General features: G+C 36.1%; 1 protein-coding gene across 20 annotated transcripts in view; it reads right to left on the reverse strand.

Annotated features, from left to right (window-relative positions):
- Nucleotides 1-27,867, reverse strand: part of sox6 (SRY-box transcription factor 6) — a 203,705-nt gene that overhangs the window by 45,256 nt on the left and 130,582 nt on the right. For 18 of the 20 annotated variants that reach the window (XM_015338143.2, XM_069181505.1, XM_069181495.1 and 15 more), the window contains 2 exons: nucleotides 11,133-11,256; nucleotides 4,228-4,307 (listed from right to left, as the gene is read on the reverse strand). In XM_015338143.2, the coding sequence (XP_015193629.1) occupies nucleotides 4,228-4,307; nucleotides 11,133-11,256 (204 nt within the window). The remainder of the gene's footprint in view (nucleotides 1-4,227; nucleotides 4,308-11,132; nucleotides 11,257-27,867) is intronic. The other 2 variants (XM_006642484.3, XM_006642485.3) reach the window with 1 other exon arrangement.

The following is a 27,867-nucleotide window of genomic DNA, read 5'->3' on the forward strand; positions in this document are numbered from 1 at the left end:
GCTAACTACACAAAAGGTTTTTGGTTAATCATGTTAATACATTTGTTCTACCACCATATGGGTTCATTTTAATATCTGACCACTTAGCCTCTTCTTCCATTTACTCTCTTAGAAGAGAACAGACAACCCTGTTGTTCTGGTTTGCTTTCCTCACACACAATTGGGGGGAAAAGGAAATCTCATGAACGCAAGCAATCTTTTCTTAAATCACTCAAAATGCTTGATGTGCTGGTAATTGTGCAACTCTAGGCACTCTGAACATCTGGAGTTGACAGAAATTTACAAGAAAACAAAAGATTGATAATTTCAGGCTGTTTTTTTTTTCTTCTGAGCCCTTCCACACTTGAGACGTGGTGCAACTGTAGATCCACGTTTAAAAGAAACATTTGACAAAACTGCATCACAAGTATTTTTCTAATTGTAATTCTCAGGGGAGCGTGCTTTTCATTTGTTTACAATAGTAAGGCTAAAGGAGCTTTAACATGAGCAAAGAGTGATGCCATTTACAGAGTGATGGATGATAATTACTGTGTAAAGTCACCACTCAAGCAATTTAACATCCAATACTTTAAAGCTTAAGGATGTGGCAAGGATGTGCTGCAATTAAAAAAGGGAAGTAGATTTTACCAAGAAGCCTGGCTGAATATCCAAGTGGCCCATGGCTTTCAGTCTGCTTTTGTGGGTCACAGCCTAAACTACAGCAAGACTCCAATGTTCTGTTTTTACAGGTTCTTTTCAAATACTAAAACAAAAGTCCAATTCAATGATGCAGTCCTAACAATTTAAAAGTTGTCTTCAGCTTTCTTTTTAAGTCTTGGCAAAATAAGCAAATAAATCAGATACAGCATTTTTGTTTGTCTATGCACAACTAACATGAGGTTATCCTAAACACAAGTTACAGTACCAACTTTAAACATACAGTATAAGTATTATACAACATGACTATTTTTCATCAGTAATGTTTCTTACTATTAAGCTGTGTTTTTTTTTGCTAGTCTGGCTGGTATTTGATTGACTTTTTTTGTACATAACACAATTTACTTGGCAAGTCAAATGCATTAGTTTTAATAAGGTATAGATGTTGTGGGAGAAGCCATTGTTTCCTTATTCACTTTCGCTCATCAGACCTCTCAATGAATTCTAATGAAGAAAGGCATTCAGTCTGTAAAATTGTTTAAATTTGTTGTCTCCTGTGAGTTGTAGACGGGAGCAATCTGTCAGGAAAACATTGAACGAAATTACTCTGCGTGCAGGAATTTCCACTGACAGCCACTCACTTACAACACAGCCCGTGTGTCCATGTATTGACAGGCAAATTACACTTTGTAACACTCAAATGCAACTAGCCAGTTTAATTTTCACTGATCTGGCCAAAACCTTTTGTCACTTTTTTTTTTAAAAAAGAAAAAAAATCGAAGTAAAAGGCTTTATTGCTCAGGCCCCAGACTGTTATGACATACAAAATTGTTAAAGCGTGCGGGATCAACATTAAGACTGGCAGCCCGGCCAGCCCCTGACTGGATGGCTGAGCACATTACCAGCCGTGTATTGTGGGAATTAATTCCTCCAATAAGATGATTTTTTAAGGTTCATATATTTCACAATCTAAACAGAATAAATTGGTTAAAATAATACCTTGCCAGGATGCTGACACGAAGAGATGTTTTAATTAGAAATACTTATCCAGCCAATACCTAATTGCATTCCATGTAGAAACATCCACGAAATCAAGTTCAGGAGCTCCAGGTGTGGTGCTGCTACACTCAAGCCTGTGCTCAAGAACTTTGACTGTACCTAACCTACAATGAACACAGGGGGCTCAAATTAGGGCAGTGATTTCCACAGGGCAGACACCGAGCTGAATTGAGAAGATCAATAAATCTCCATTGTGACTGGGGAATTTCAATTTCCTGACCAGGCAGGGCATCATCACAGAAGAACAGACAGAAATATGGTCAAAAAACAATGTGACCTTGGCACAGAACTAATTGTTAAACAAAGCAGGGCTTCTTTGCTTTTTACCGCAAATTACATATTGAGAATGTTGTTGTTGCTGTTGTTCTTCCTTTTAAAAGAACACGTTGTCTAGCAATTTTGTCCTTAACTGACTTAACATATGCCTACAGCATCAAGACAAATGACTTTTCTCATGTTCAAATGTACTGTATATATGTAAGTCAAGAGTAACATCAATATTTACCCTTTTTTCTAACTTCTTCTGTGCTTCATAAGCAGGATAACTATAGTTACAAGCCTTGTTGATCCCATCTATGTTTCTCTTAATATTAGAGGAGTATCTGTGCAAAGCAAATTCCAACAGTGTCCCAAAATACATAGCAGCCTGTAGACTTAATTCAGGAGGAATGCACCTTTTTGTTTACTGTGTTCTCTAAAGGTCAGCCAAGTCATGGTCTTGGAGTTGCCATTTCAGACTGTTCCCAGGGTTAAAAACATTATCAAAATTAATGGTCAAAGTCCCTCAAACTTTAGATATATGACTATTCATGCCTCCATCTGGACCACATGGATACAGCTAAAAATAGATTTCTCTGGCCTTCCCCCTGCCATTATTTTGCCCCTGAGGCCCATGGAGCAATGCCTGAGCTGTGCGTTAGTTCCTGCCATCTGACCCAACCAGGAATGGTCTCTTGACATACTGTTGAACTGTAAACATAAAACACTGCATGAACAAGAGAGAACTTATCCTCCACCTTATATTTTCCTCATTGTTCTTTCTATTGCTCCGTGATAAAGCTGCAAGCCCTCCAACCACAGCTGCAAGCATTGTTAGGACTTGCCAAAGCTCATTAATACTAAGAGCGATAAGCTCTGAAGGACAAATTGTGCTCATGTATCAGAGAAAGAAAAAGTTACAAGGCACTTTTTTCTCAAACCCCTCCAATGTTTTGCTTTGTTGGTAACAGTTCCAGCTATCCCAATGCTCAAAGTCTAATGGCTATCACCAGCTTATCACAGCTGTTGACAAAACAACTGCAGCCACTAAGCAACACTTAAGTCTTTTTCCTGCCTTCTTTTGTTTCACAACAGGAACACTAAGGAGATGGATCTTGCCTTGAGAATTCCTATTGAGCATTTTTCTGGGAGAAACGTTACATTTTTCTGATTATGCATGTTTTAATGGCATCATCCATCTTCATACTTCACAGGATCACACCTTTATTTTTGTACTTTAGCAAGCAGGAGTAATACCATTAGAGAATTTTGGTTTCCTTACCCATTTTTGTTTTTGTTATGCAAACAGATGTAGATGGAGGTAACGAGGGAATGCATGTTGCTCACAGACTCATAGGTTGCAAAATCAAGCCTTTATAATAATAGCATAGCATTACAATGACTACAGAGAACGTGAAACAGGTGAGGACATTATATTAGAACTTTGATTTTAGTGCAGTAATATACATTAGTGTTGTTTTATTACATATTGTTATACATTTATAGTATTATTGTGTAAAAGACCTGTTTCAACTCTGTTCAATTGTTCCTTGGCATTTATATAGTGGCCACCAAAGTAAGGGATCACACTTCTAAACACATGAATATAAACACCAGTTATATTTTGGTAGTGGTCTTCTTTCATTACATAACTCAAAACATTGTGCAATAATATTGCTTTGAAAGAAAATTAGTCTCTCTGAAAAGTATAAGGTGCTCAAACATTTGGCCATTGTTTGCAAAAGCCGTCCAGTCACTGTGGCACAGCCACTGATGGCAGCATACAACACTGACTAGGAGGGAAAGAAAATATTATACCTTTTTACAGCATTAATTCATTTATAACATAACACATATGTTTCTCTGTACCAGTACAATAAATCTCAATTCTCCAGTGCCCAGAATAAGCAGTAATAATGAGAGAGTAGGATAAATACACAGATAGACAGAAAGGTAGACAGACAGAGATATATAACATTGATAACAGATAATAACACATAATGATCATCATCTTCACCGATTACAGTAATTATTATTATCATCATTATTACTATTGCTACTAATTCTACTACTCTTACTACTGTAACTATTACTACTAGGGGGTTAAAACTTCCATATAAAATGAAAATAAATTGCATGTGTAAGGTGTTAAGCTCTCAGGGAGGACCTCCAAATTTATTTAGCATGCAACCCATTATTTAGCATACAGCTGGTTAGCAATTTTCCGCTAAAGGGTTGGCTTGTATCCCAAGCATTCTTTGTTGTTGCACATACCTGGAGCTGTAGAGGGCTGAGTCCAGACGCAGCAGCAGCTGCCATTGTTGACGGAATGAACTGCACGGGGTAGTTATCACCTGTCGGGAAGAACAATGCATACAGGTTGAGACAATGAGCGGAGAATAACAGAAGGCATGTGCCAACACAGCCCTGCCCCTGCCTGCACTCCCAGGCACTGCTCCGAGCCCAAACATCTGCAACAACAAAAGGCTCAGCTGGGCAGATTCTTGCAGGATTACTTAGGAACTTTTTTTTTCTCTGTTAACCGATGGGTGGTACGCAATCTGGCAGAGCTGCTATCTTTTTTAATATCTATTTGATTGTTTGTTGTTCCTTTATAAAGCAGCGAAACCATAGTGTTTTCTAAAGCACTTACAAAGCTGAAGACATGTCTCAGTGCTGTTTGACAACGTATTGTGTCATAGTGAATTATGTGGCAGACGAAAGAACACTGATAGCCTTCAATGAAGAGTGTTTTTTAGTTTTGTTAGAGGCAATAATTTACAAAGGTAATCGTACATCAGCTTTAAGAAAATTACAGTTGTTTTATTCTGTGCATAATATGCTGTTTTATGCAGTTATAATCCATGCTTTATTATAACTTGTAATACAATTTGGAAAAAAAAGTCACAGCTTGGCAAAAGAAAAGCAAAGATTTTGAGACACTCAGCTGAATTCAAAGAACCATGTAGCAATGAAAGTGTTTTGTACAATACTGGAATCATATGAGAGTAATTTAAAAAAAGATCTATGATCAATTAATTGCTAGTTAAAAGTTTATAGAATAAAAAATTATAGAAGACAAAGTACAGTAGATCTCTTTTGGTCTTACCAGGAATGTCTCTTTGAGCAAAGATGTGAAGAGAGAACAAAAACCTGTTTGTCTAAAGCATGTTTTATTAAAATGCTTGTGAGGAAATAAACTGGCTTCAGGTTTGAGTCCCCCTTCTGCTTGTCATTTCATCTCAAAAACATGAAGCTACTACAAGCATTAATGTAAATGTATACACCTTTTTTCTGTAAAACCAGTACAGTATAGTAAAACATAGTCAGGAAACCCAGTCTTTATTACAGGGTCACATTCAAAACATGCCATTTATATTTATTAGTTAAACTGGACCCCAGTGGGCAGATATTGTACATAGCTGAGCCTCCATCTTTATGGCTTTCTTTCCCTCCTGTTGGAATTAATGGCTTTCCCTGTCCTAAAAGGGCAAGTGGATTTTGATAGTCAATTTTGATATTAAATTAGGCTATTACATACTATAACTAGTGCCACCGTTCCTCTCCTTTACCGTCACTAGCTGTGAATGAGGTCACAGCACAAGAGACTCGAGACTCATGGCTGGGGTACTCTTCAGGCACAACACAGGGAAGTCCAACTGTCTGGGCTGCCTGCCAGGCCTCTGCCTGTCAAATGAACCCTGCCCCTCCACTCTGCTTAAAGGGCACTTTCATCTCCAAGCTGACTCAATTCAGGCCTTCCTTCAGGATCAGTTGCCAACCGGGCCAAAAGATGTGCTTGTTTTATCAGGTGGAACGCATTTCTCAGGGTGTCAGACCAAAAAACTCTTTATTGCTTCTAAACGAATGCAGGCTCCTGCTCCAGCCTTGCGTATCACTTTCTGACCCTGGGCTTTAAAGACATAGCCCTGTCTCCTACTACTGCTTTTCACTCAGCTCTAATAGAATATTTCCACACAGAAATCCGTGACGTGCAGAGAATTCCCACTGTTTCATAATGGCATATTTCAGACGCAGTACAAAACTGACAAAAAGCCAGGATTCACAGAATGTTTGCTTAAAACCTTATGTTGAATAATCGTAGAAATGAAAATCTACTTATATTAAAATCGAATTCTACTGAAAATCTCCTTATCACTGATATCTCAGCCTTGTAACTCCTAATATGAATAACTACATTAAAAAATACCAAAAAATACACTACTACAAAATATATTCTATGAAGGTTTTTCTTAACTATCCACAACAAAAGCCAAAACTCAAACTGTCTGTGTTGCTTAATATACTCTTGATGTTGCAAAAAGAAAAAAAAAAGTAGTTTCCATAAAAAAGAAATCCTGGCTTTTGCCCACTTTTGAGAAGGACTGACAGAATGTTTTTCTGTTTATGTAATAAGAACTTCGTGGTTAAAAACCTAAACTTAACCATCGATATCCGAGTGAAAAAAGCCACATATAAAGAGAGAGAGATATACATCTTTGAATTAGCAGTCTTTATCTTTAAGGACCATCATTTACTCCACAGGTTGGAAGAGTCATCTCAGGTAAGAGCTCAAAGACATGAGGGCCTCCGCTATAGCTCACTATAGCTGAAAGGCTTTAGCAGTGCACTGAAGATCTCTGGAGCATGTGCTTACTTACACACTTAAAGTGATTGAAGCACCTAATTCACAATACATTTTTACATTTCAGTCAAAGCTTCTATTTGGCCTTTTGTTTTTTTCCAGAGAGTCCCTGACTAAATTAGACAAATTTTTACCAGAAATAAGGACACTTGGTTTTCTTGCCATTATACAAAAAAACTCTAGAATAATACAGACACCATCACCAAATACCAGAGGTGTTGTAGTGTTATTACTACAAAAGAGAACCCCTCCCCGCAACTGTTGCAGTGCCATTAACTCCCTGGTAACAGTACTACACTCCTATTAGATTTCCCGCCACTGAATTTCTTGGCCCCGTATAGTTTTGCTTATCTTTTAAAAGAATCACATCTTTTAATCTGCATTATTCTTGGCATTACATTTTTAACATATTGTCAGACCATTAAGCACAGTGTGTATATAGACAGAGGCAAACGACAATAGTGTTCCGATGGCATCAGGCTCTACTACATTTCCTCCTTGTACACTTTGTTGCCTCAGTCTCCTGTGGAGTTTATATCATGAATATTGGCCTTTATGGGTTTTCTTTTCAGATTATATTTTGACACTGGTTATGGATGTGCTGTGCTGGTGGTCGGCGACCTTGTGGTTTCAGACTGAAAATCTCCCATGTGAACGAAAGCAATGTTATTTATAAACACTAAATGCACATGTGAAATGTTCAAATACTGACGAGACAAGGTAAGGAAAAAAAAAGAAGAAACGGAAGCAACTCTACTTTACTGCATGAATTGTTTTAGAGACTTTTATTTCCCCCCACTGTTTTCTTACAAATTCATGAATAATTCATTACCTTTATATGAGGCGACCCATGCTGTAGATTCAATAATAACTTGTGTTATTTGTACTAAAACATTTTCCATGTCAAACATATTAAAAAATCAAACTTGCAAAAGAATTCCCTCTGGCACTTTGTTACAGCTGTCACGCTCCTGCAGTTTGAAAATAGCTGGATTTCTTTTTTTTCCATAGTTTGGGCTTTATAGTTAATTTATTAGCACCACTACCCCACCCTATACTGTTCTGCAACTCACCTGCTGGCGACAAAACCTTTCTTTCTTTTAAGATGAAGTGCTGACAACATTTTTTCCCTCAAAGCTTAACTGAAAACAAAAGACACACAGGGATTTTTCTCCCCCTGCATTCTGGACATAAATTCATGTCTCTGACAGCCTTTTCTTCTTTTTTACTGATCTGTAACTTGTCATTTCCCAAGGGTTTATTGATATGTCAATAGGAAGGTCTGATACAAGGGGAAAATCCTTGTGTGAGCATTTTTTTTTTGCAGACGCCCAATAGTCAATGCAAAGCAGAAAAGGAAAAGGGGGGAAAGGCACTTTTTCTTCAGAAATGAGCACTTTGGGGGCAAGAATTTGCTTTAATTTTTAATTACTGAGGCTGAGAATACCACCTCTTTAATTTTCACAACAATACAGAGCAAGGATCAAGCCTCATAGTTATTGCCCTGGCAGAGAGTCAATTGACATGTTGTAGCAATTTTTTTCAAATTTGTTTTGGGATTTGGAATGCTTGCGTGAGGAACAATTCTTCTCGCAGTTGCACAAAGAAAGATCCGACATGTCAGGACAGGTAACCGAGCTCTGCCCCTGGGCTCTGACTCCCTGAATCCTGACTCAAGGAAGACCATGCTTGTAAACACAGGGGTCTGAATAAAGTGCTGCTGCTCGTGATCTCTTACGCAAGACCTGCACAGCTTTGTATGGCTCAAACTGTTTGTTTATAGATAAATTACCTTAATAAAGTACACGGAGATTCTGTCCGTCTGTCAAGTTTGTATTGTGAGCATCAATTGTTTGAAGCTGTCCTTTCAGTGTTAAACTGTTTCAGTCAATAGTCTCAGAATTAGGTTTCTCAGCACATTGGAGCCTTTATGTCTACAGAATAAGATAACTTTTACCATTTTAGACAGTTATAAAACTAAAAAAGTAATAACTACAAAAATAAAAATGCTAGTGAAACCAGTTACTAAATTATTAAAAGAACCCAAATGAAAAGAAACGGAAAGCAACAGAATATATTTAACGGATAAATGCCTACATTCCTCCATATATTATTCTGAATGAAATAATAACTTGGTATACCAGCCTATTGATAACATGAAATTGTGTGATTAAAAAGAATGGGATCTTAGAAGAAAAAGCTCATAAATGCTAAGCAGCAAAAGAAAAAAAGAAAACCTAGATTAATAACAGTAAATATGACAAGTATTCAGCTACACAGTAATTAAATTTGATTACATATTATATATCCAATGACCATTGACCAAGTTGACTAGTAATTCTAAAAGGTCAGTGTTACGTTAAAAAACCTGTATGTTGTTTTAAACTGTACGATAAAAAAACTTGTAAAGTGTGAAGGAAAATCAAAACAAGACCAAACCTGTTGTGCTTTTTTTTTTTCTAAAAATGCTTAATTAATAGCTAAGTAGCCTTAATATTAATGTATAGACTAGACTGTGAAGTTTTACCATTGTCTGATTGTGACTCAGACTGGCTAGAATGATTAGCTTGTGATGTAGCTACTGTATGTGTCAGAAACATTTAAATTGAACAAAGCACAAGCTAATTTCAGAGCAAGAAGGGAGAATGTCATACACAGACAACAGTTTGTCAGAATGAGTTGTAAGCACTCATGCATTTTAAAGTGGAAAAGCAGTAATTATACATGTTGCGGTGTACATATTTTAATCTGGATGGAAATTGGTCAAAATTCTGGACAACAAATAACTTGCTTTATAGGAAGTGATTACTATGTATTATTAGGGATTCTTACAGTTTTTAGTATTATTTATGTTACAACACCCATGCTCTCTAAAATTCAATAGGAGCTGTTCTGTTGATCTTTACTTAGCATTACATTAATGCTGCATGTGATTTAATGCATACATTAAATTAAGTTTAGCATTCAACAAACTAACGTGAACCACACTCATGATGCAACCTTTAAAATATTGAAATAAAATAGCATATTGGGAATATTTTTGTGAAATTATAATAAGTTTCATTCATAAAAATAAATTTCATTCCATATTAAAAATATTATGCCCTATATTCTGAGAATATGTAGAGCAAATTGTTAAATAGGGCTCTGTAAAGGTCAGTTAAAGGGGCTTAAGAAAATATTACCTTGATCTTGATTCTTGACATTTGTTTGATGTCCGTTGTGCAATGCAGTATGAATGCTATATTGGTATCAAACTGAAAGAATCTGTCTTAGGGTCAAGCTAAAATCGCAGGAGTCACATTTGAGAATATGTTGTCAAACTTCAAAGAGTCCCTATCACCTAGTTCTTAAAGTTAGAGCAGTTAAAAAACAAACAGAAAGAATATTGCACAAAAAAAACAACAAAAGGGTAAAAAAACAGACAGCGCAGGGTGTATCTATGGTTTTGCTGCTTGTTCTACTACCTTGGGAAAATCACATGCAGCAGAGCTATACTCAAAATGACAAAGCCAAGGGATTTTATGACTTGAGCATGTCGAAGTTACAGTATAATGCTTTCACGATGACATGGTGGTTACATTCTAGCTTTAGCATAGCTAATCCAACCTTAAATGCGTAGTTTCACTGGAGTTCAATGCTTAAGAGTATTGCTGAGCGATTTCATTATTCCCCATGTGAGAAGTGACTTAGTCAAAGGTTTTGTAAAATGGATAATAAGAAAGTTTTCATATATAGAAAACAAGTAATCCGCTAACAATACATTTATATTACTCAAATTTAAAAAGAACAATTAAGACTTGTTTTTAAGCGTAACTTTAAAAACCTTTTAATGGTATATGAGCAGTATTTCAATTTTACGTATTAGTATGTTAGAAAGGTTTAGGAATTTGTAAAATGATTTACAGATTTACAGTCTGACCAGAATTTAAAGGATTTCATTAATACATACAGATTAATGCATATCCATTCTCGAGAGGAAGAACTGCCAAAACACCATTTTTGTCACAACCCTTTATCTATGTTTTGAAACTTTTCATGACTTTTTGATAAAACCTCAAGTGCATGTTCTGTTGTAACAAATAATCTTCCTGCCTTGAAGTACAACAAATAATAGATAAACTGGACCTTTTCTAGCTCCGCAAATGTTCCCAGAAAAATGTAACTGAAAATCCCCACAGAAGAGGTCCTTTAAGGAGTCATTTAAGGAAAATGGGAAAGCGAGCAATCAAAATACACTGGGGACCAAAAAAGAACAACAAAACAACGGAGCCTGCAGATTCACAGGACACTCGTGGACTGGGATGCGGATGAATGAAGAGGAATGAAAACACAATCCAGCCGATGCAGTGGCAGAAGTGCTAGCCCCGGAGGGGTGCTCTCCAGACACATCACGCCTGCTCGGAAGTCTCAGGGCGGATGGTTTACTACCGACAGAAAATGATCCCATCTTAAGGAGCAAGGCATCAAACCAAAAACAAAATCCACGGACGACCTGGTTTATTCAGGTGAGAGCGAGGGGGCGGCGGAGTACCTGGCTTGTATGTGATTCCTGGCGGGAAAAGGAATCCCTGCTGGGCTGCTGCCGCCGCTGCCAGAGTGCGCTGGTCGTGTGGAAAAATTGGGATCATGAGCGGAGGCATGTGACCCTGAACCTGCTAAACACAAAAAGACCTGTGATCAGACACTGCATAAATTCAACTTGACAGGTACTTCTCCAGCGCTGATAGCAATCGTGTGTTCACACAATACCTGCCCAAGCCTTGCTTTAACCTAATCCCCACCACTTTCACATTATCACATCAAAGATCCTGCCTTTCATTGTTTTGGCCTGTGTCAAAAGGTGCAACTCTCAGGATAAGGAAGTATTATTCTGCCTCACATTTGTATTTTCATTCCATGATTACACAGGGAATCAGAACAAGTGTATTCCTGCACATGTCACCACTGAAGTTCATTTTGCCTCACAGCAGAGAAACAAAGGATGTGACGTTTGTACATCTGGGCCCTCTTTGTGACTGTGTCTGATTCAACAGACAGACTCAGGACAGTCTGTAGTGTAGTGTCGGAAATATCTGTCAGAACAAGAGAAATGGCACTGTACAATTGGAACACGCCCAGGAAAAAGAACAGAAACATAAATAATACAGTATCATGTGGGAAACTTTTAAAAGAACACTGCAAAATGTGTTTAAAAGACCAGATATAATCACTTACCATAATTCAAAGCCTCAATAACAAAAATTCAATCGAGTAAACCGCATTGAAAATCAGATTGCTTTATTACCTCACAGGGCTCAAGGTACTGCTGTTGACTTTACAGTTATCATGTGTTATGTCGAGAGCACTATATTCCTGAAGTATTAATGTAAAAGTCACACTTGACAATGCCAGTGTCTAAGCTCTGAATAACCTGGAAAATAACTTCTTGCTGTTGTGATTCAATATATTTCTCAAGGAGGCTAGACAGCAGAGAATACTCTCCACAAAAAGAGTGAATTTGACAGTGTATTTTGGCTTCTGGCCTTGTCTACAGGAGCATGTGATGCTGCCCCCTTAAACTAGCAAAAATAAAACAAATAATAATGAAAAATACATGAAAATAAAACAAAACATCAGTGAGTAGGATAAGCAGCACTCGAGGCCACCTTCCTGCTTGACAAGACCACTCACACGGGTGAAGGAAAGCATCAGACAAAGAAATGTTAAAGGGGTTTAGAATTAAGGGTCAAATTTACTGAGAATCTGGGAATTACACATTGTATTCGATTAATAAACATGGCTGCTTATAGAAATACAACTTTGTTTCTTCTTACCAAAATAAATAAATTCTTTAAAATAGGAATACAAAATGAAAGAGATAAAATATAGTATATTTAAGTCACTAAAGCTTATAACATATAGTACAATTGAAAGCTTCCACTTATTTTATTAAATGTACTTTTCAGTGTAGTGTAGGAAACGTATTTGTGCGTTCACAATAAAAGAAATGGTATTGTAATGTAATGTTTGCCAAAAAGTTTTTTGCAAAATCCATTGCAAAATGCATTTCATGTCTAAGACACAAAACCTTGCGCTCTTTCCTGATCACTTTGTAGCCACAATGATCAATCTTAACAATTAAACTGATATTCAGATATGGTCAGAGGCAATAGTGAACCTGCTAGGTAGATGTGGTGAAGACTACCAAAGCAAAAAATATATATCTACAATTTTTTCTTTCAGTAGAAGCAGACACACATTGGCCCAATCTTGCTGTCATATCCCCCTTCCTGTCTCTACCTGACGGGGTACAGTTATGCTACTGTGTGTCTGTGAGGGTTAATCTACTAGCCACTCTGCCTTCCTCTGGGGAAAAGGAATGGAAACTGGGTTAATAAAGGTCACAACCAAAATAAACACTTTACTGTATGTTTCTGAATTCATTCCTCTTTAAAATCAACTTGTAATAAAACCTGGTCTGTGTGCAATTACTGCCTTAGCACTGGGGCATGAAATCAACTAGCTTTGAGCAGCTATTTCTTTTTACATTTTAGCTGAGGTAAGCCTGGTTATGATATGTATTTTTTTTTCTTTACACAGCCTTAGCTTAGTTAAATTGGTCCTAATCCCTAAGTGCAAACATAAGCCTTTAACCCCAGAAAATTGACCACTTGTGCAGCGAGTTTGTTTCAGTGAAAACTTCACTATTTTTTAAATCACGTTTTCGGTCACATAGTCACATTGAAGACTATGAAATGCTTAAACTCTAATGATAAAACAATCCTTACTTATCATCATCATCATCATTATTATTGTTGAGCTACACCTGTTTCTTCTATCGCTGAGAATACAAAAGCCTTGATGGATCTTAGCCAATCTTAGCCAATAGCAAAACTTAATTTTAATCACAAAAGATTATAGCAAAAGCTTGAGTATTGCACCCCAAAACATCCAACTTTCATCGGAAATAAGAACTGATATACTCTGAAATCATTAAATACAGTCAACAGATCAAATGACAAACTGTTCCAATAGCACTTGTGCTGGAGTATTTTTATGTACAGTATATTCTTCAGGCTTTACTTGGAAATATAAGTATCAACTATACTTATTGTTAAAAAGCTAGATGATTCCTTAATAATAACAATAATAAGAGTTACATTAAGATCCTTTGCCACATTCACGTTCTGGGCTACTTGGTCTATAACGCACAACTGATCCAATAATTTGGACCAAACTTCCCATGTTTTTAAAGATGAAAATCAAATATTTAAAACAAAAGAATGACAGAATGTCAAAATTCTGACAATTTGCTCTATCACAAATTAATTATTTATCATCACAAAAAGTAATGTTGCTGCATTTACATAAGGCACATAGGGCAAACACAAAAAGACTGATTCTCACTGACAAACTCTGATCAAAACTGAATATCAGATTGACCTGAAATTGTTAGGACAGCTAATATAAATTACAAACTAGGATGTGTTTTCCTTTTGACATTGATATCACACTTGCGTTTTTATCTACATTTTAACTCGGCTTTTTACCTACTTTCATTTGCTGTATAATTCCACAGATTTAGAATAGCTTTAAAACTGCAATCCTTTATTTCCAGTTGCCATATGACAAAACACACAACCCATCCTAATGAGATCTTTAAAAGAACAAAGTCTGAACAGAACACTGCCCACATATTAATTATAACCAGATAGCTGGGAAATTATCAACCTGATTTCAGAGTCAACATCCAATGTTGTTAAAAATCCCCAGAGCGATGTGTTCAGTGTCTTTTGACCACAGACAGAAGAACAAAGAAGAACAAATTACAACAAAATTGTAATATAAAATGTTTTTGTTTTCTAGTCTACAAACAACAAAATGTATCTTCTTTTTCCTCTTTTTGAAATGTATTTTCTGTTCAAGAAAAAGGGTTTTGAATTTCCTATCCTGAGCTTTACAGAATGATTTTTCCTCATAGGGTAGAGAGAGAGAGGGGCTTAAGAAGACTTGTACTGAACAAGATTTTTTTCTGTGGAACTACAAAGTAGAACAACATTCATTACATCTTTTTTAACTGAAGAACAGTGTTTTTTGTGTATGGAATAGAAGTCTGGATATTACAATTTATGTTCTGAAATACCCAGATGAAAGATTGCCCCCAGCTGCTCATGAGGCACTGTAACACATGGAAAAATATAATTAATTACACAACACAGGGCATGGTCACTGCCACAGAGTGCCAAGATGAAAAGCTCCATTTTACCAAGGGAGGAATGATCAGTCTCACATTTACAGCTTTGCTGTCTAAACCCGGTGTTAAAATTTCCCCCAAACAATTTAGGAGGCTCTAGCAAATTAACGTACGAAAACATAACAGTGGTTTAGAGCCGTCTCCGTTGCTTCGAAGCTAGTTCAACAAATAATTGAAGTCTTTTGCCAAAGGTTAAAAAGAGAAGTTAAATATATAATTTCATTTAACAGTGAACAAATTAATCCAACAGACCAAACATTTCTATACTGAAATTAACAACGGTTCAGTTGAAACAGGAATAATAGCCACTGTGACTTTCAGCCATTAAATTACACAAAGCAATTACAACTGCCCTTATTTACCTGAGTCCATTATATTATTATAAAGAATATTGAACAAGTGCCCTTTATATTTAAACTAGTTTATGGATAAAGGCTAAAGAGTGTATAATGTGCTGCTTAATGTAGTTAAATTGATTTCAGTTATATTTTCTTCCTGTTATACTGTACAAATGCTATACCATTATTATTGCAAAACGTTCAATTTAAATTTAAAAAAAAGGTTTAATTTTGTTTCATGCAAAAAGTTCAAAACTGAAGGTGAGTATTAAAAACTCAGTACATTCAAAGAACAATGGTTCAGCTAATAACCTCCTTACATTGCTGCATTGTAATAAGTTGTTATATATTCCCAGCTTTTTTTCTAGTTTTTAATTTGCATTTTGCCTAAAAAGTAGAACCACTACAATAAGGCAAAAATGAAATCAAGTTTATAAAACGACAGACAAGCGAGCACAAACCGGAAAATAAAGGCAAGTACAGTGTAAAAACAATTAACTAGAAGAGCAGAACAGACAGCATCGATACAACACAATAACATAAGCACCCTCTCATTATGGATTCCATGCTTACAGTGAACATGTGCAATTGGTAAGTTTCCATATTAAACATATTAGTGCAATACAGTGTAACTTAAATGAAAGGTGGAAGATTAGACAAACTCTTTTTCCCATTGTAGGCAGCAACACCACCAATCACCACATAATATACAACAGAATTCGGGTCTTCAAAATGGAAGAAATAATGCAAATCTACTCTGCTGGCAGGGAACTAGATCTGGAATGTATGGGTTAAATCATGAGGGGATGACAATGAATTTAGTATTAATCTTTACATCAATACTGGCCAAGAAAGGAAAATCAAAACCTCTGGAGACTTCACCTAACCAACTGCAGTTGTGTAGGAGCTAGGCAGGCTTGAAATATTAAGAGTTTCTTTTAAAAAAATAAAATTACTCTTATTGTGATATAAATAGGCTGATATACAGTAGATGATTAATTTGAGCTACAATGCAGTGAAGTTAGTTATTTTGTTCCCCTCCCGATCTTACTTTGTGCCTTCTCCAAACATCCCCAAGACAGGAAAGGGTTATCCCGAAGTTCATCAGCAAATCGGCTGGATGCCCAGAATATTTTAATTGCCAGGATGATCTTCAGGACTCGGAAAGAATGAAGTGCAGCAGATGTGAGCGAAACACTCAGACACCTTCCCCTTCGCCCCTCGTAAATATAGTGCATTGTTGCATTGACAGTTCTCCCCTTTTGTCTTAGTGGTGCTAAGTGGTGGATAATGCCATTTTTTGCCATCTGCCCCAAAGCTTCATTAAAGATACATGAATGGGCTAACTGGCCTGCTATCTTGTGAGGAACAGGTGCTATTGTTTGTCCCCGAAGACTCTCACTAAGGATCTGACTCAGAATACTTGAGAAAGAGCATCTGTAGCAATCAGTCAGACTAGAACTTGGCAGGGTCCTCACTATTTGCCAACACACAAGTGCACAATGGCTAAATTGGAGGGTGACTCCAATTTCGTTTCCTTTTTTTCCCTTTTAAAAAATAGTATTTAAAGACACAGAGACAGATTGTCACGACCTGATGTACTCAATACGTCTACATGTTTAAAATAGGATAAATCTGCATACAAATCCAGACTGATACTACAGACACAAGAAATATATGATCTGTAACCTATGGAGAAATCTATGCAATAAATCTGGACATCAGCACTAGGATTTTTTAATGCCTTACAATACCAGCCAATACCAAGGTCATGTGACACCTGGAATCAAAAAACATTAAGACTTTACAGATCATAATTAACATAAGTCATGCCAGGTAATGACTATGTTAAACAGATTATCTACAAAGGCTATTTGACATGCATTATTGCACAGCTGTATGGCCTGTTAGTCATATGTGCGAGAACTCCTTGACATTTGAAAATTATTTGGTGTTTTATGCACTCAGAAACACAGGTACCGCTAAAAGATACATTGATGGAAATGGAAATGTACAACCCTTTGCCACATTCAATAGGGTTTCTGTCAACATTCATTCATATTGCTGTCTTTTAACCTCTTTGCTAAGGCCCCAGAGACATTTACCCATTCTTCTGAAGTTAAAGAGAGAGGATGAGCTTCACCAAACATTACTTCAAGATTCTACTTGGTGTGACTTAAAAAAGCAGATGCCTGTAGTTTAAGCACATGTAGATACTCCGATGTAGGTTTAATCAAGGACAAAACATGTTTCTAAGATGTGCTGGAAATATTAATTGAAATAAAACGCATGCAAAACATTGAATCTAAAATATTAATTTAGTAAAAACTGTGTTCTTGTAATGTACCCTGATGGGGTCACAGGTGTAACTTCTAACAGCTTAAACTTCCAAAAAGTGATAATTAAATGTGTTTATGTGTTAATTCTGCTTTTTCTGAGTGGATCCATACTGTGAGTGGTATAAAGTCGCCTGATTCTGAAACATAAATTAATAAAACATGTTAGGCAAAATGGAATTTTAATACATTTCAAACCAGATACTCACATCTTAGATATTAATTTAAATGTATAATCTTGCCAGTTAACCAGCGTTGTTAAAGTGTCATAGTTTGCAGACTCACTTGCAGAGCTCACTCTCAAGTGCCAGGGAAAGGAAAAAAAAAACTTGTGTGTTTATTGGTCTTGTAGGACCCATTAGTGGAGAATTTATCCAGGTTCCTAGAAATCTGCATATTAGTGAGTTGTTTTCTTCCAGGGTGTGTGTGTGTGTTTAATATTCGATGAATGGAGGTTTTAGAAAAGTTGAGAGATGCAAATCAATGTAATTTTAGAAAGGAACAATTCTCACCATTCCTGCAATAAGTGACAGTTCACACATTGTTCCCTGAACAGAACAGTACTGGATCAAATTGGGTAGTTACTAGAAGACATTATCTAGAGCATTTTAAGAAATATATTTATGTTAAATCTGCTTAAATTTTAAGTTAATTAAATTTAAATACTTCAGAACATAATGTGTATTGTATGCTATTATGATACAGAGTACAGATCATCAATTTGAAAAAAAGAGTAAAAGTTTCAACAATGGATTACTATATGCATTTTATTTTTTAGCAAAATGTCTTTTCTTTTTTAGTACAAAGATGTTTCAGATTTACTTCTAATGATTAGATTAGTCCTTGATCTTTTGTAATAGATTGAATTATGTTGAATTGTGTAATCTGTATAAATCGATTTTATCATCATGGCGAGTTACAGCAGATCATAAATTAGTATAATATAAACTAACTCAACATATCTGATATTTTCCTGCATAACTGATGCACCAAAAACATATTGCTTTTACAGAAATAAATCTCCTAATTAGAAGTAAAATAGCCTTGGTGAACTACATTTCAAATGTGTGTTGAGTAAAAAGCTAGAAGACTATGCTTACGTTTGTAGCCATTATGCTTTTCATGCTTCTTTAGACCTGATGCTAGAAAGTTGCTTTTGAACTTCACCATCTGTAAGAACTACTTTGCTGGTGGGAGGATAATTCATTTATCATAAAACATTCAAACCCTACAAAAAAGCAAGCACATATACTCCTCACACATCAATGAGTAATTTATCAGTTAGCCACATTATTCCACTAAGAGTCTTGAGAACCTTTGGGCCTATAATCCTGCCAACAGGCTTATGGTTACTGTAGCTTTGTTATCAAAGTCATAGATATTCTGTTTGGTCCCAGATGACAATCAGTCCTTCGGATCAATAAGAGAAAGCCCAGCTTCGATTCCCGAGCTTTCTGCTCAGCTTACCAGCAATGAAAGGTAGGTTTCTGGCCCCCCTTGGAAACTGTCCCAATTGTTCTTTTTACCCTGGCAATGAAAAATGCAAGGCAAATCTACATCAAAATTACTGGTCACCTACAAAAGGGTCTTTGTCTGGCCATGGCTTTGACCTCCCCCCTCCAATACAGGCAGGGCTTATCGGCTGCAGGAAGTGCCTGTTTTAACTGACAGGTAGGAGATTACATCTACAGCCACAAGAACACAATCTCCAGTCTGTTAGATAGGTGTTTGTCGAAAAGCCCTACAAACACGTAATTTGTTTATGTTGTACCAATGATCTTTGACAAAAGAGACGGTCTGGCTGAGACAAATGCAGTAGAACCCATTTATTGTACTATTTTTCTAAAGCAGCACAAGGGCTAAAAATGCAGAAACTAGACACTCCACTAAGGTTTTGCTGTCTGGTGAAATAACCAATAGACGACGTCTTGTTACACTAAATCCTCACAGTAAAACAAGCTTTCTTGGAGAACAGCCATTCCAATAACTCTATATCAAGTGGTAGACAGTTGTAAAGTAAAAATCCTTCCCCTAAACAAAAAGCAGAGAACTGGTTTAAAATAAAAGTATGCAACAAAGCAGCACATGACTTGCGAAGATTCCTTTATTAGTATTTTAAAAGTTATATTTGTAATCTTTTAAATGAAATTACGTGTTTAGAAATGAAAGACTGTATTCATTAAACCACCCATGAGATTATTTTTTTGCATATGAACCTATACCTTACTTATTTAACCTTAAAAAGTCTGTCATGATATAGAAGTTGAAAAGAAAATGGAGGAAATTATTTTATCTTATCTGTCAAACAACATAAGCATTTTGATTTTTAGTAACAATAAAATATGCCTCCAATGAGATTTACAAAAGTTGTAATAGCCAACAAGTCTTTAAATGTTGCTGAGATGCAACAAAATTAGTAAATTGCTGCAAGTACAAAGCAGAGAAAAATACTACTCCCGTGAGAGCAAAAATGAAACACGATCAATGTATATTCAACAGAAATGTGTACTTAAGGCAAATTCTTGTAGAGTCTCAAAGACTTAAAATGTAATTTAAGTTTGTAAATATTTTAGGCAATTAGGTTTGTATTGCATATAAAATATCAAAGATAAGCCTAAGGGTTCTTTCTCCTTGAGCTTTTTATTTGTACAGTGTACGCACACTTTAATAACTTTTTTACTGTATTCTATCAATTTGTATATCTTTAATTACAATCAACTCCTTAATATTGGACTTGCTGGAAATACAACACAGGGCCAGTAGAGACTAGAAGCTAAGCAAAAAGAAAAACCATATTTTGGCAGGACCCAGTCATAAAATTAAAAAGGTTTGCAGTAAACTGGCAAAACCCGTAGGGACTCTCTCAAACAGCATGGGTAATGAGGAAAGCACAGAACAGACATAAACAAACCCAGAAGTGAGTCTGGGGCCAACATCATTATACCAGATATATATCCAAGATACATGGAAATAGGCATAAGTGAAATGCCTGCAGCTGAAGACAAATTAGAATACGATGAATTAGTTAAGGACATTTGAACAAAGGTATGGGATCGTCATCAGATGCCAACGTATGTCCAAATTCATAAACCAGGAATGCAGAGAAAAACCGATGATTTTTGTGCAGACGTTTTCTTTTGTGTGATTGACCCAGAACTGTAACAAAGCAAGCAGCTGGTACCTTAACTTTAACTTTATTATTATCAATTCAAAGGATACCAATGAAGCTAAACATCTCTGTAATGTCCATCTGCATGTCGTTCATCTTCTATACAATAAATTCACAAACATCATTGTACATCCCTGCTCATGTAACACTGCAGATAAGTTACTGAGAAACCTGGCTAGTTTCATACACTGTATTAAACGAGAGGGTATTCAAACATCTCTTACGTAGTACATGAAGATCAGCACCAATTTATAGTTGTGTGAAAACTGATGTTAAAGCTGATAAAATTAACTTTAAAATTGAATTTTAAGTATTAAATTAAAAATAATCAGATAAACCTATAACACATTTTTTTAAGGGTTGTCTTAAATTATTTTCAATACTACATGTCTAAGCCATTTAAATATTAAATATTTTACATTTTGCAAATCACACACAGCACAAATCCCCACAACAGGGGAAGTGAAACCCATGTAAAGGAGAACGTAAACACCAATTAAAATAAAACAGATTTTTTAAGTATGACAAGTTCATTTTTATAAGAGCAAAAATATTTTCAATTGTAATTACCACATGAATTATTAACTTGCCTTGTTCCCAGTATATAACAAGCAACAAACAAAAAAGGCATTGTTAGAGATGTGTATGTTTACATATCTGAAAACAAACTTAAAGCAGAACTGACATTGTATCAGTAAAATCTTGAATTTGAAAACCCGATCAAAGAACTTCATCGGATATTAAAGTAAAAAAAGATTTTCGGAATACATTAAATTAGTACGTTCAATAGACCAACATTCATTTTTTTAAAAACAAGGAAAAATGAAATCCAACTAAATGTTTGGTGGCGGAACATGTAAATATACATAAAAAACCGTATAATGCACAAATAACAGAATGGTACCAGTTGTGCTGTTAAAGACAAAAAAAATGGTATGCGTCCAACTGTTGAGATATCTGCTAGAGTCAGACCACCCATAATCTAATAACGATATAGTCCACCACAACATAAGAGATTGGGTATATTTTCTACTTCTTCCTGTCTTTACTTGATAGACTAAGCTGTTGTCTTCACAATTGCCTCCCAGCTGCTGGGACTTGTGAAAACAACAGACCCCACTCTGTTGTCCACAGAAAGCAGGATTGTTATGGGTAACTTTATTGCAGGCACATGAGTGTGCTAAGACTTTAAAACATGCTCAAATGTCATGTGCACACCCAATGACGGGCAAGAATAATTATGAAAAAAACAAAAATTCTGTGTCTATGAAAACGGTGTTGGACAAAACGGCCCATTCATTGTGTTCCTTGGGGAATGCTCGGACTCTCATGCCAGAAAACAAAAAGGCCTTTTTTTTGCTGCTGTAGGCTGAAAGCTTTGCTTTGGCACCCGAGCCCTAAGAAAACATGGGCCCCCTTTCTCACTGCTGGCTGGCCGCACACAGTAGAAACTATTAATACTCCCCCTTTTCCTCTCCGTCCCTTCTGTGTAGGCTGTGGCCAATGTAAAGTCAACGCAAAGACAAAACAGTTTGCTCAACATTAACTAGAAAAACACAAGGAGAGCGAGAGAAAAAAAAAGTCAAAGTGACAGTGGAGGATGTGTTCTTATGCTGTTCTTTTTTTTTTAGGAACTCTGACACAAGCTAAGTATAAACTGCCTATAAGCAGTGCATGCTTGTGGCTGCTGGAGAAGTTAGGGTCTACAAGTCAGGTTGGAGGTACAAACAGATGTTTAACCTATTTTTCAGTGTTACAGCTTTGACAAATTCACTCAATGCCAACATTTATTTTTAGTGAATGAGCAAATATATGGCAGTGCATTGAGTGTTAAGAATTTACAGGTGCACCAATGTTTTATCAATACTTTAATTATTACAGTTCACTCAGTTTGCTTCAATAAGTGTGTAATTGATTGCAATGCTGAAGGAAGAATGAACTCCTAATGATTCTAATTTTCAGATGGGCTCCAATCTGAAAATCGAAGCAATCAAATATATAGAAAAAAGCACAATTAGAAAAAGTTTGAATTCTTTGAATGTGAATTTTGAATCCAGTCATAAGAAGAGGCTTTCAGAACAGCCTACTGTATGTGCAAGAAAATGTGACACCTAAAGAAGACAGGCAATCAGATTGCTGCTATGAAGACTGCCGAATGTTTAAATAAATTAACAGGTCCGTAAGCTTCCTTTAAATCTCCCAATAGGTAACTAATTAATGACAGAGACTCAGGTGAGACTTGCTACACTCTAAATGTTCATGTGACAGCCTTCCTGGCATGGAGTCACTTAGTTAATATACCTAAATGAGAGAGGTGTTGTAACATATGTCTGCCTTGCCTGGCCTCTGGTAATTACTAAATCTCAATAAAATGGTTGATCAAAGTTTCTCCAAGTTCTTAATACACAAAAGATCAGTTCTATGCTTCCCTTATACTGAATACAAGTGTCTTTGCACCAGCATGCCTTTCAACCTATACTAGTATCTACTCATAGTTGCATTAAAGCTTATAAGTATTAAAATGTGTCTTAAAGGCTTATAGCAGGATTATATGTGAAGTTAAGCATTAGGACATTTTGCTATGCTTTGTGATTTTGAGCAGTATAGTAACAAAATGACTAGCAAATTAATATATGTTTCCTCACTTTATTTCTAAAGAAAACTGTATATTTTTTCATATGAATGTATCCCTCTTGTTGATCTAAACCACAATTAAAGAAGAAAGGGCTGATTAGTAAGTTCATATAACAAAGCTAAAATACACTGCTACCATCAGCTCCAACAGCTCCAGGCTAAAGTCAGCATAGCCGACAAAGCAAATCCTTCCAGATAACCATTACTGTTTATATTCATAATTTATGAATTTGTTTAAACAGGCCGGCAACATTACAGTTTCCCATTCATCCACTTAGCTTAATTTCCAAACCATCACATCCATTGCTGAGGTTGTATCTATTAAGCCATTTTTGTGCATCATTAACTTTTAACTGGGGCCCGATAGCTTTATTGTTCAAATTGCGTATGACTTTATTTAACGTCAGCATTTCTTCCAGCTCCTGACAAATCCTCTCACATTTTATAAGTAATTAAATTGATCCCCCAGAAGCAAAAGCCACTAAACGGAATTATTTGTACCCAAGTGTCAATATATTAAATCAAAAGGCTAATGAGTCAGGTCACTGTTTCTTTTATCTGGAGCTTCCATGGAAAGATCTTCATCAGTGAGCTATCTTTAATATCACAGAAATACCTATTAGCTCACACTCTTGTCTTAACTGAAGCAGATCTGATGGTAATTTAAGGACTCAGTGTGGCTCTATTGGTGAGGCTATATGAGAACTAAGACTTTTAATTACAAATGTTTGCACTGTGAATGGCACATCCAAAACAAACACAAGCACATGAATATTTTTCCTCTCATGACATTTTTGCTGTATATCTGGGAGCACTAATTGAATATTTACACAACTCTTTAAAACAGATCCAATATAGGCATTGTTTTCATAGCATTAAGGTCATTTATTAATTTCAAACTCGTAATTTCTAATAAAAACGTTAAAACAGGACGCGTGTTCAAATGCTCAGACAAAAATTTTGTTCCGACTGCTTGTAATTGGCATTTTAACAACAATTTTATTTAATTATAGTTATGGCTAAATGGTTACAGCCAATTGCCTTCCTATGAGACAGAAGTACCAAGTTTGTTTTACGAATGATCCAGGCTCTAGAATTTGATACATGGCTATCAAAAGGTAGAAAAAAAGTCACAACCTGTTTTTTAGTCTTTATAAAGGAAACATCTACCAAAAGCATGTTTAAATGTCAAATGAGCGCTGTGTTTCGGAATTGTACCGGAGGTCCCATAAAATTGAAAGGAAAACTAAAATCAAATGGAAACTTAAATCTGTTCATGTCAGGCTACTCACAGTAAAACTCTCCCACAAGAGCATTCTTCACATCAACTGTAAACCCACAATGGTTTTCACTTGAGGAAAACAATAAACGGGATGTGTGTGACCTGTAGCACATCAGAGACTCCAAAGATATCAGAATGAAAAGCCCAGTGTTTAAATCTTGCAAAAACAAATACACACTGTACGTAACAAAGGTTTTTTCTGTTAATAAAATTCATGTAAGCACAAAGGTGTCTCTGTTGGATACGGAAGGTGCTAGAACAGGGACAAAACGGAGGTTTCATGTTAAACTTCCCCAATGAATTTTAGTATGATTTAGCAAGACTGAGAAATTGGAATGAGTATTCAACAATACCCCAAATCCCCAGGTGCAAGGTATTGGCATTACACTTTGTTTTCTTTAGATAAACTGAACAAATTAGACATTACATTATTTTTTCTTAACATATAACATTCAGGTCTGAGACAGAGACTGACAATGCTCTGAAAAAAAACTAAAACATATTTTAGATAAAGGTTTAAGTTTTACAATATAATACACTACAGCAAAATGCAAACCATTTAAATCATTTCTGTCTATGTGCACACTTTTACCTCCTCTTTTAAAGACTATTGACAAGTGATGTTTTACAGCATGAACTGAGCCTTTATTGTATACGTTCTGTTATTGTTAACATCATGACATAAAGCTGAGGACACCGTCACACCTATATAAAAAACAATATCTTTGAAACTATCTGTATCTGTAACTGTTCCGAATTAAAGAACATTTTTCATGATTCCCAAATGACAAAAAAAACAAAGAAATAAAAAAGTTGTTTAAGCATAGCTATTAATTAGCCCTTTAGCCGTGCCTTACTCCAGGAATGCTTCCTCTCGTGCTGGCGCTGTTAAATTGCTGCAGTCTCGGCTGCCTTTATGGGTCTTGGAAATTGTGCACATATGAGAAAAATTAAGCCCTCATTTACCAGAGACACATGCCTGTCAAGTCCAGAGGAACAAAGGCCTGTCCCAGGGGCCTACTCAGCTCCCTGAGGCTGCCACTCATTCTGTTAGCAATGCTTACCCTTTACAGATTGTATATAAAACCCAATAAATCATTTCATCTGCTCTGGTTAATACACACACAAGTCGGGGCCTTTCTTCCAAGTTTTTTTGTTATGTGACGGACTGCTTTATGAGAGCCTGCTTGTGTGTGCTGTGGAGGTGGTTAGCCTTTTGTAATTAAATAGTATCTTTAATCTAGGATCTGTCTGCAGCTATTATTTAACCCTTGGAAGTCCCCTGCTGTTCTGCCACACCATTTAAAACCACATGTTAGGAAATCTTTTTCGCTTTGAGCTGTGCAGCTAAAACATGGTTTCTGCTTGCTAAGATGAAGTTCCGTAGCACAAGAATGAAAATACATATCAGGGAAAATGGTGACAGTGGTCTGAACTCTATTTTTGAGCACGAAAGGCAAGGATTAATTGTACATTTACTCCGGTCTCTCAAGTTGGAAACTCCAACTTTAAATCCAATTTAGTCCTTTTAGGACACATTGCAACTATATTAACCAGAGGTATAAATATCAATCTGTGATTGCAAACATAATAGAATAGATTCAGCATGAAAAGCATTCAAACCAGCATTAAAATTAGCGTTCCCTACTGGTTTGGATTTGGGAGTCTTTCGGTGTAGTTGATTTCCTAGCCTCTGTGCTTTCTGTTTTGGCTTTCCTTATTCTTGACAAAGTGCTATCCAGAGGACAGCAGGATGTCCAGTGCAGGAGTATTCCTGCCTGGCAGCTGGATCCCACTGATGCCGAAATGTGGGAGCTCAAATAGGAAGAAGCTGGTACAGTGTGGAGTTCCCTCTGCACAGCAGGGAGAAGTAAAGCAGATCTGGATTTGATAAGTAAAACCAGACCTGTACAATGACTGTGTGTTTAAGGCCACATAATTAACACAAAGCATAAACAGCCAAAGCTGTGTGTGCACCAGGGGTTTTCATAAAAAAGAAAAACTTCTCCCTTAGTATCAGTCGATAATCACAAAGAAATAAGAGCAGCAGAAGTTGGTGAAGCAGTCCCAGAATCATCCGTAATATTGTTGCTTCTCTGCTTCACTTATAAGATGTAATGGATTATTTTTCTTGATGATGATAGTTAAAACTAAACTGTGTTATTTATTTCAGTTTTTGCTTTTACATTCACTTTTCTCTGTATTTTTGCTAGAATTAAATGTTGCCATGTGAGATCTTCAAATTGAGAGTTGTGAGACTCAATTGAAGTAAAAAACATTACTAAATAGAAAAAATACACAGTGGAAAAGATTGGCTAGAGAAATTTAGCATTTCACTGGTTTTGTTGCACTAGGCCAAATCAAATGCAATCTTAAATCAATAAAGCCGTCCAGTTACCACTTTCAGAGAATATCTAATCAGAGGAGGTTGACTACACAGCAGGAATATCTGGTGTAAAAGTTCAAATAATAATGATGATAATACTAATAAAAGAATAGTCCCCTTGTGATAACATGAAGATACAATCATACTGCCAGTCACAGGCTGTCATAACAAGAGGGTAATTTGCACAGGCTTTGTTAGTGATTAAAGACATCAGCTAGTTTATTTTAGATGACTGTGAAAGATTTTGTTTTTGTTGCTTTGCTTCTGCAGTAAAAGCTTCAGTTCTGTCTAATTTTACAAAGTAACAGTCATGAGAGAAAAAAAAGGAAATCTCTTGCTGTCTGAAATCTGCAATTCTCAATGATACTGTACATCAGATATTATATGCTATGGAGACTCCAACAGCATTAACCTAACCATGATGGAATGCTTGGTATGATATTATCTAATATGCAAGATACACAAGAATCTCTGTGAGGTATGATAGGGAATTCACACCTGCTTTGAATTTCTGCAGAGGGTTCTGCAGAATGCTATGTATGAATGACAAAGAATGTGTAGGCCTCAAAGCTAGACCTACAGTACCTACTGAAAAGACTATGCATCTGACTGGGTTGGATATATCACCTGGGATTTAAATACAGGCAGTTCACCCTTTTATGTAGATCTGCACTATATCACAGCCCAGAAGGAGCTGATCCCATAGACATACACTTTGACCTTCCATGTCATCACATTCGTAGATACTGACTAAATTAAGATGGTATACAGTAAACCTACATGTGAGCATGAAGAGATGGGTTGCCCTGTTAAAATCCCGAGACTCAAAAGAACAGAGCCCAGTTAGTGTTTAAATGATTAGCCTATTTTAAATAGTGATATAATTTG

This window comes from Lepisosteus oculatus, chromosome 21 (assembly GCF_040954835.1).
Source record: "Lepisosteus oculatus isolate fLepOcu1 chromosome 21, fLepOcu1.hap2, whole genome shotgun sequence".
Lineage (NCBI taxonomy): Eukaryota > Metazoa > Chordata > Actinopteri > Semionotiformes > Lepisosteidae > Lepisosteus > Lepisosteus oculatus.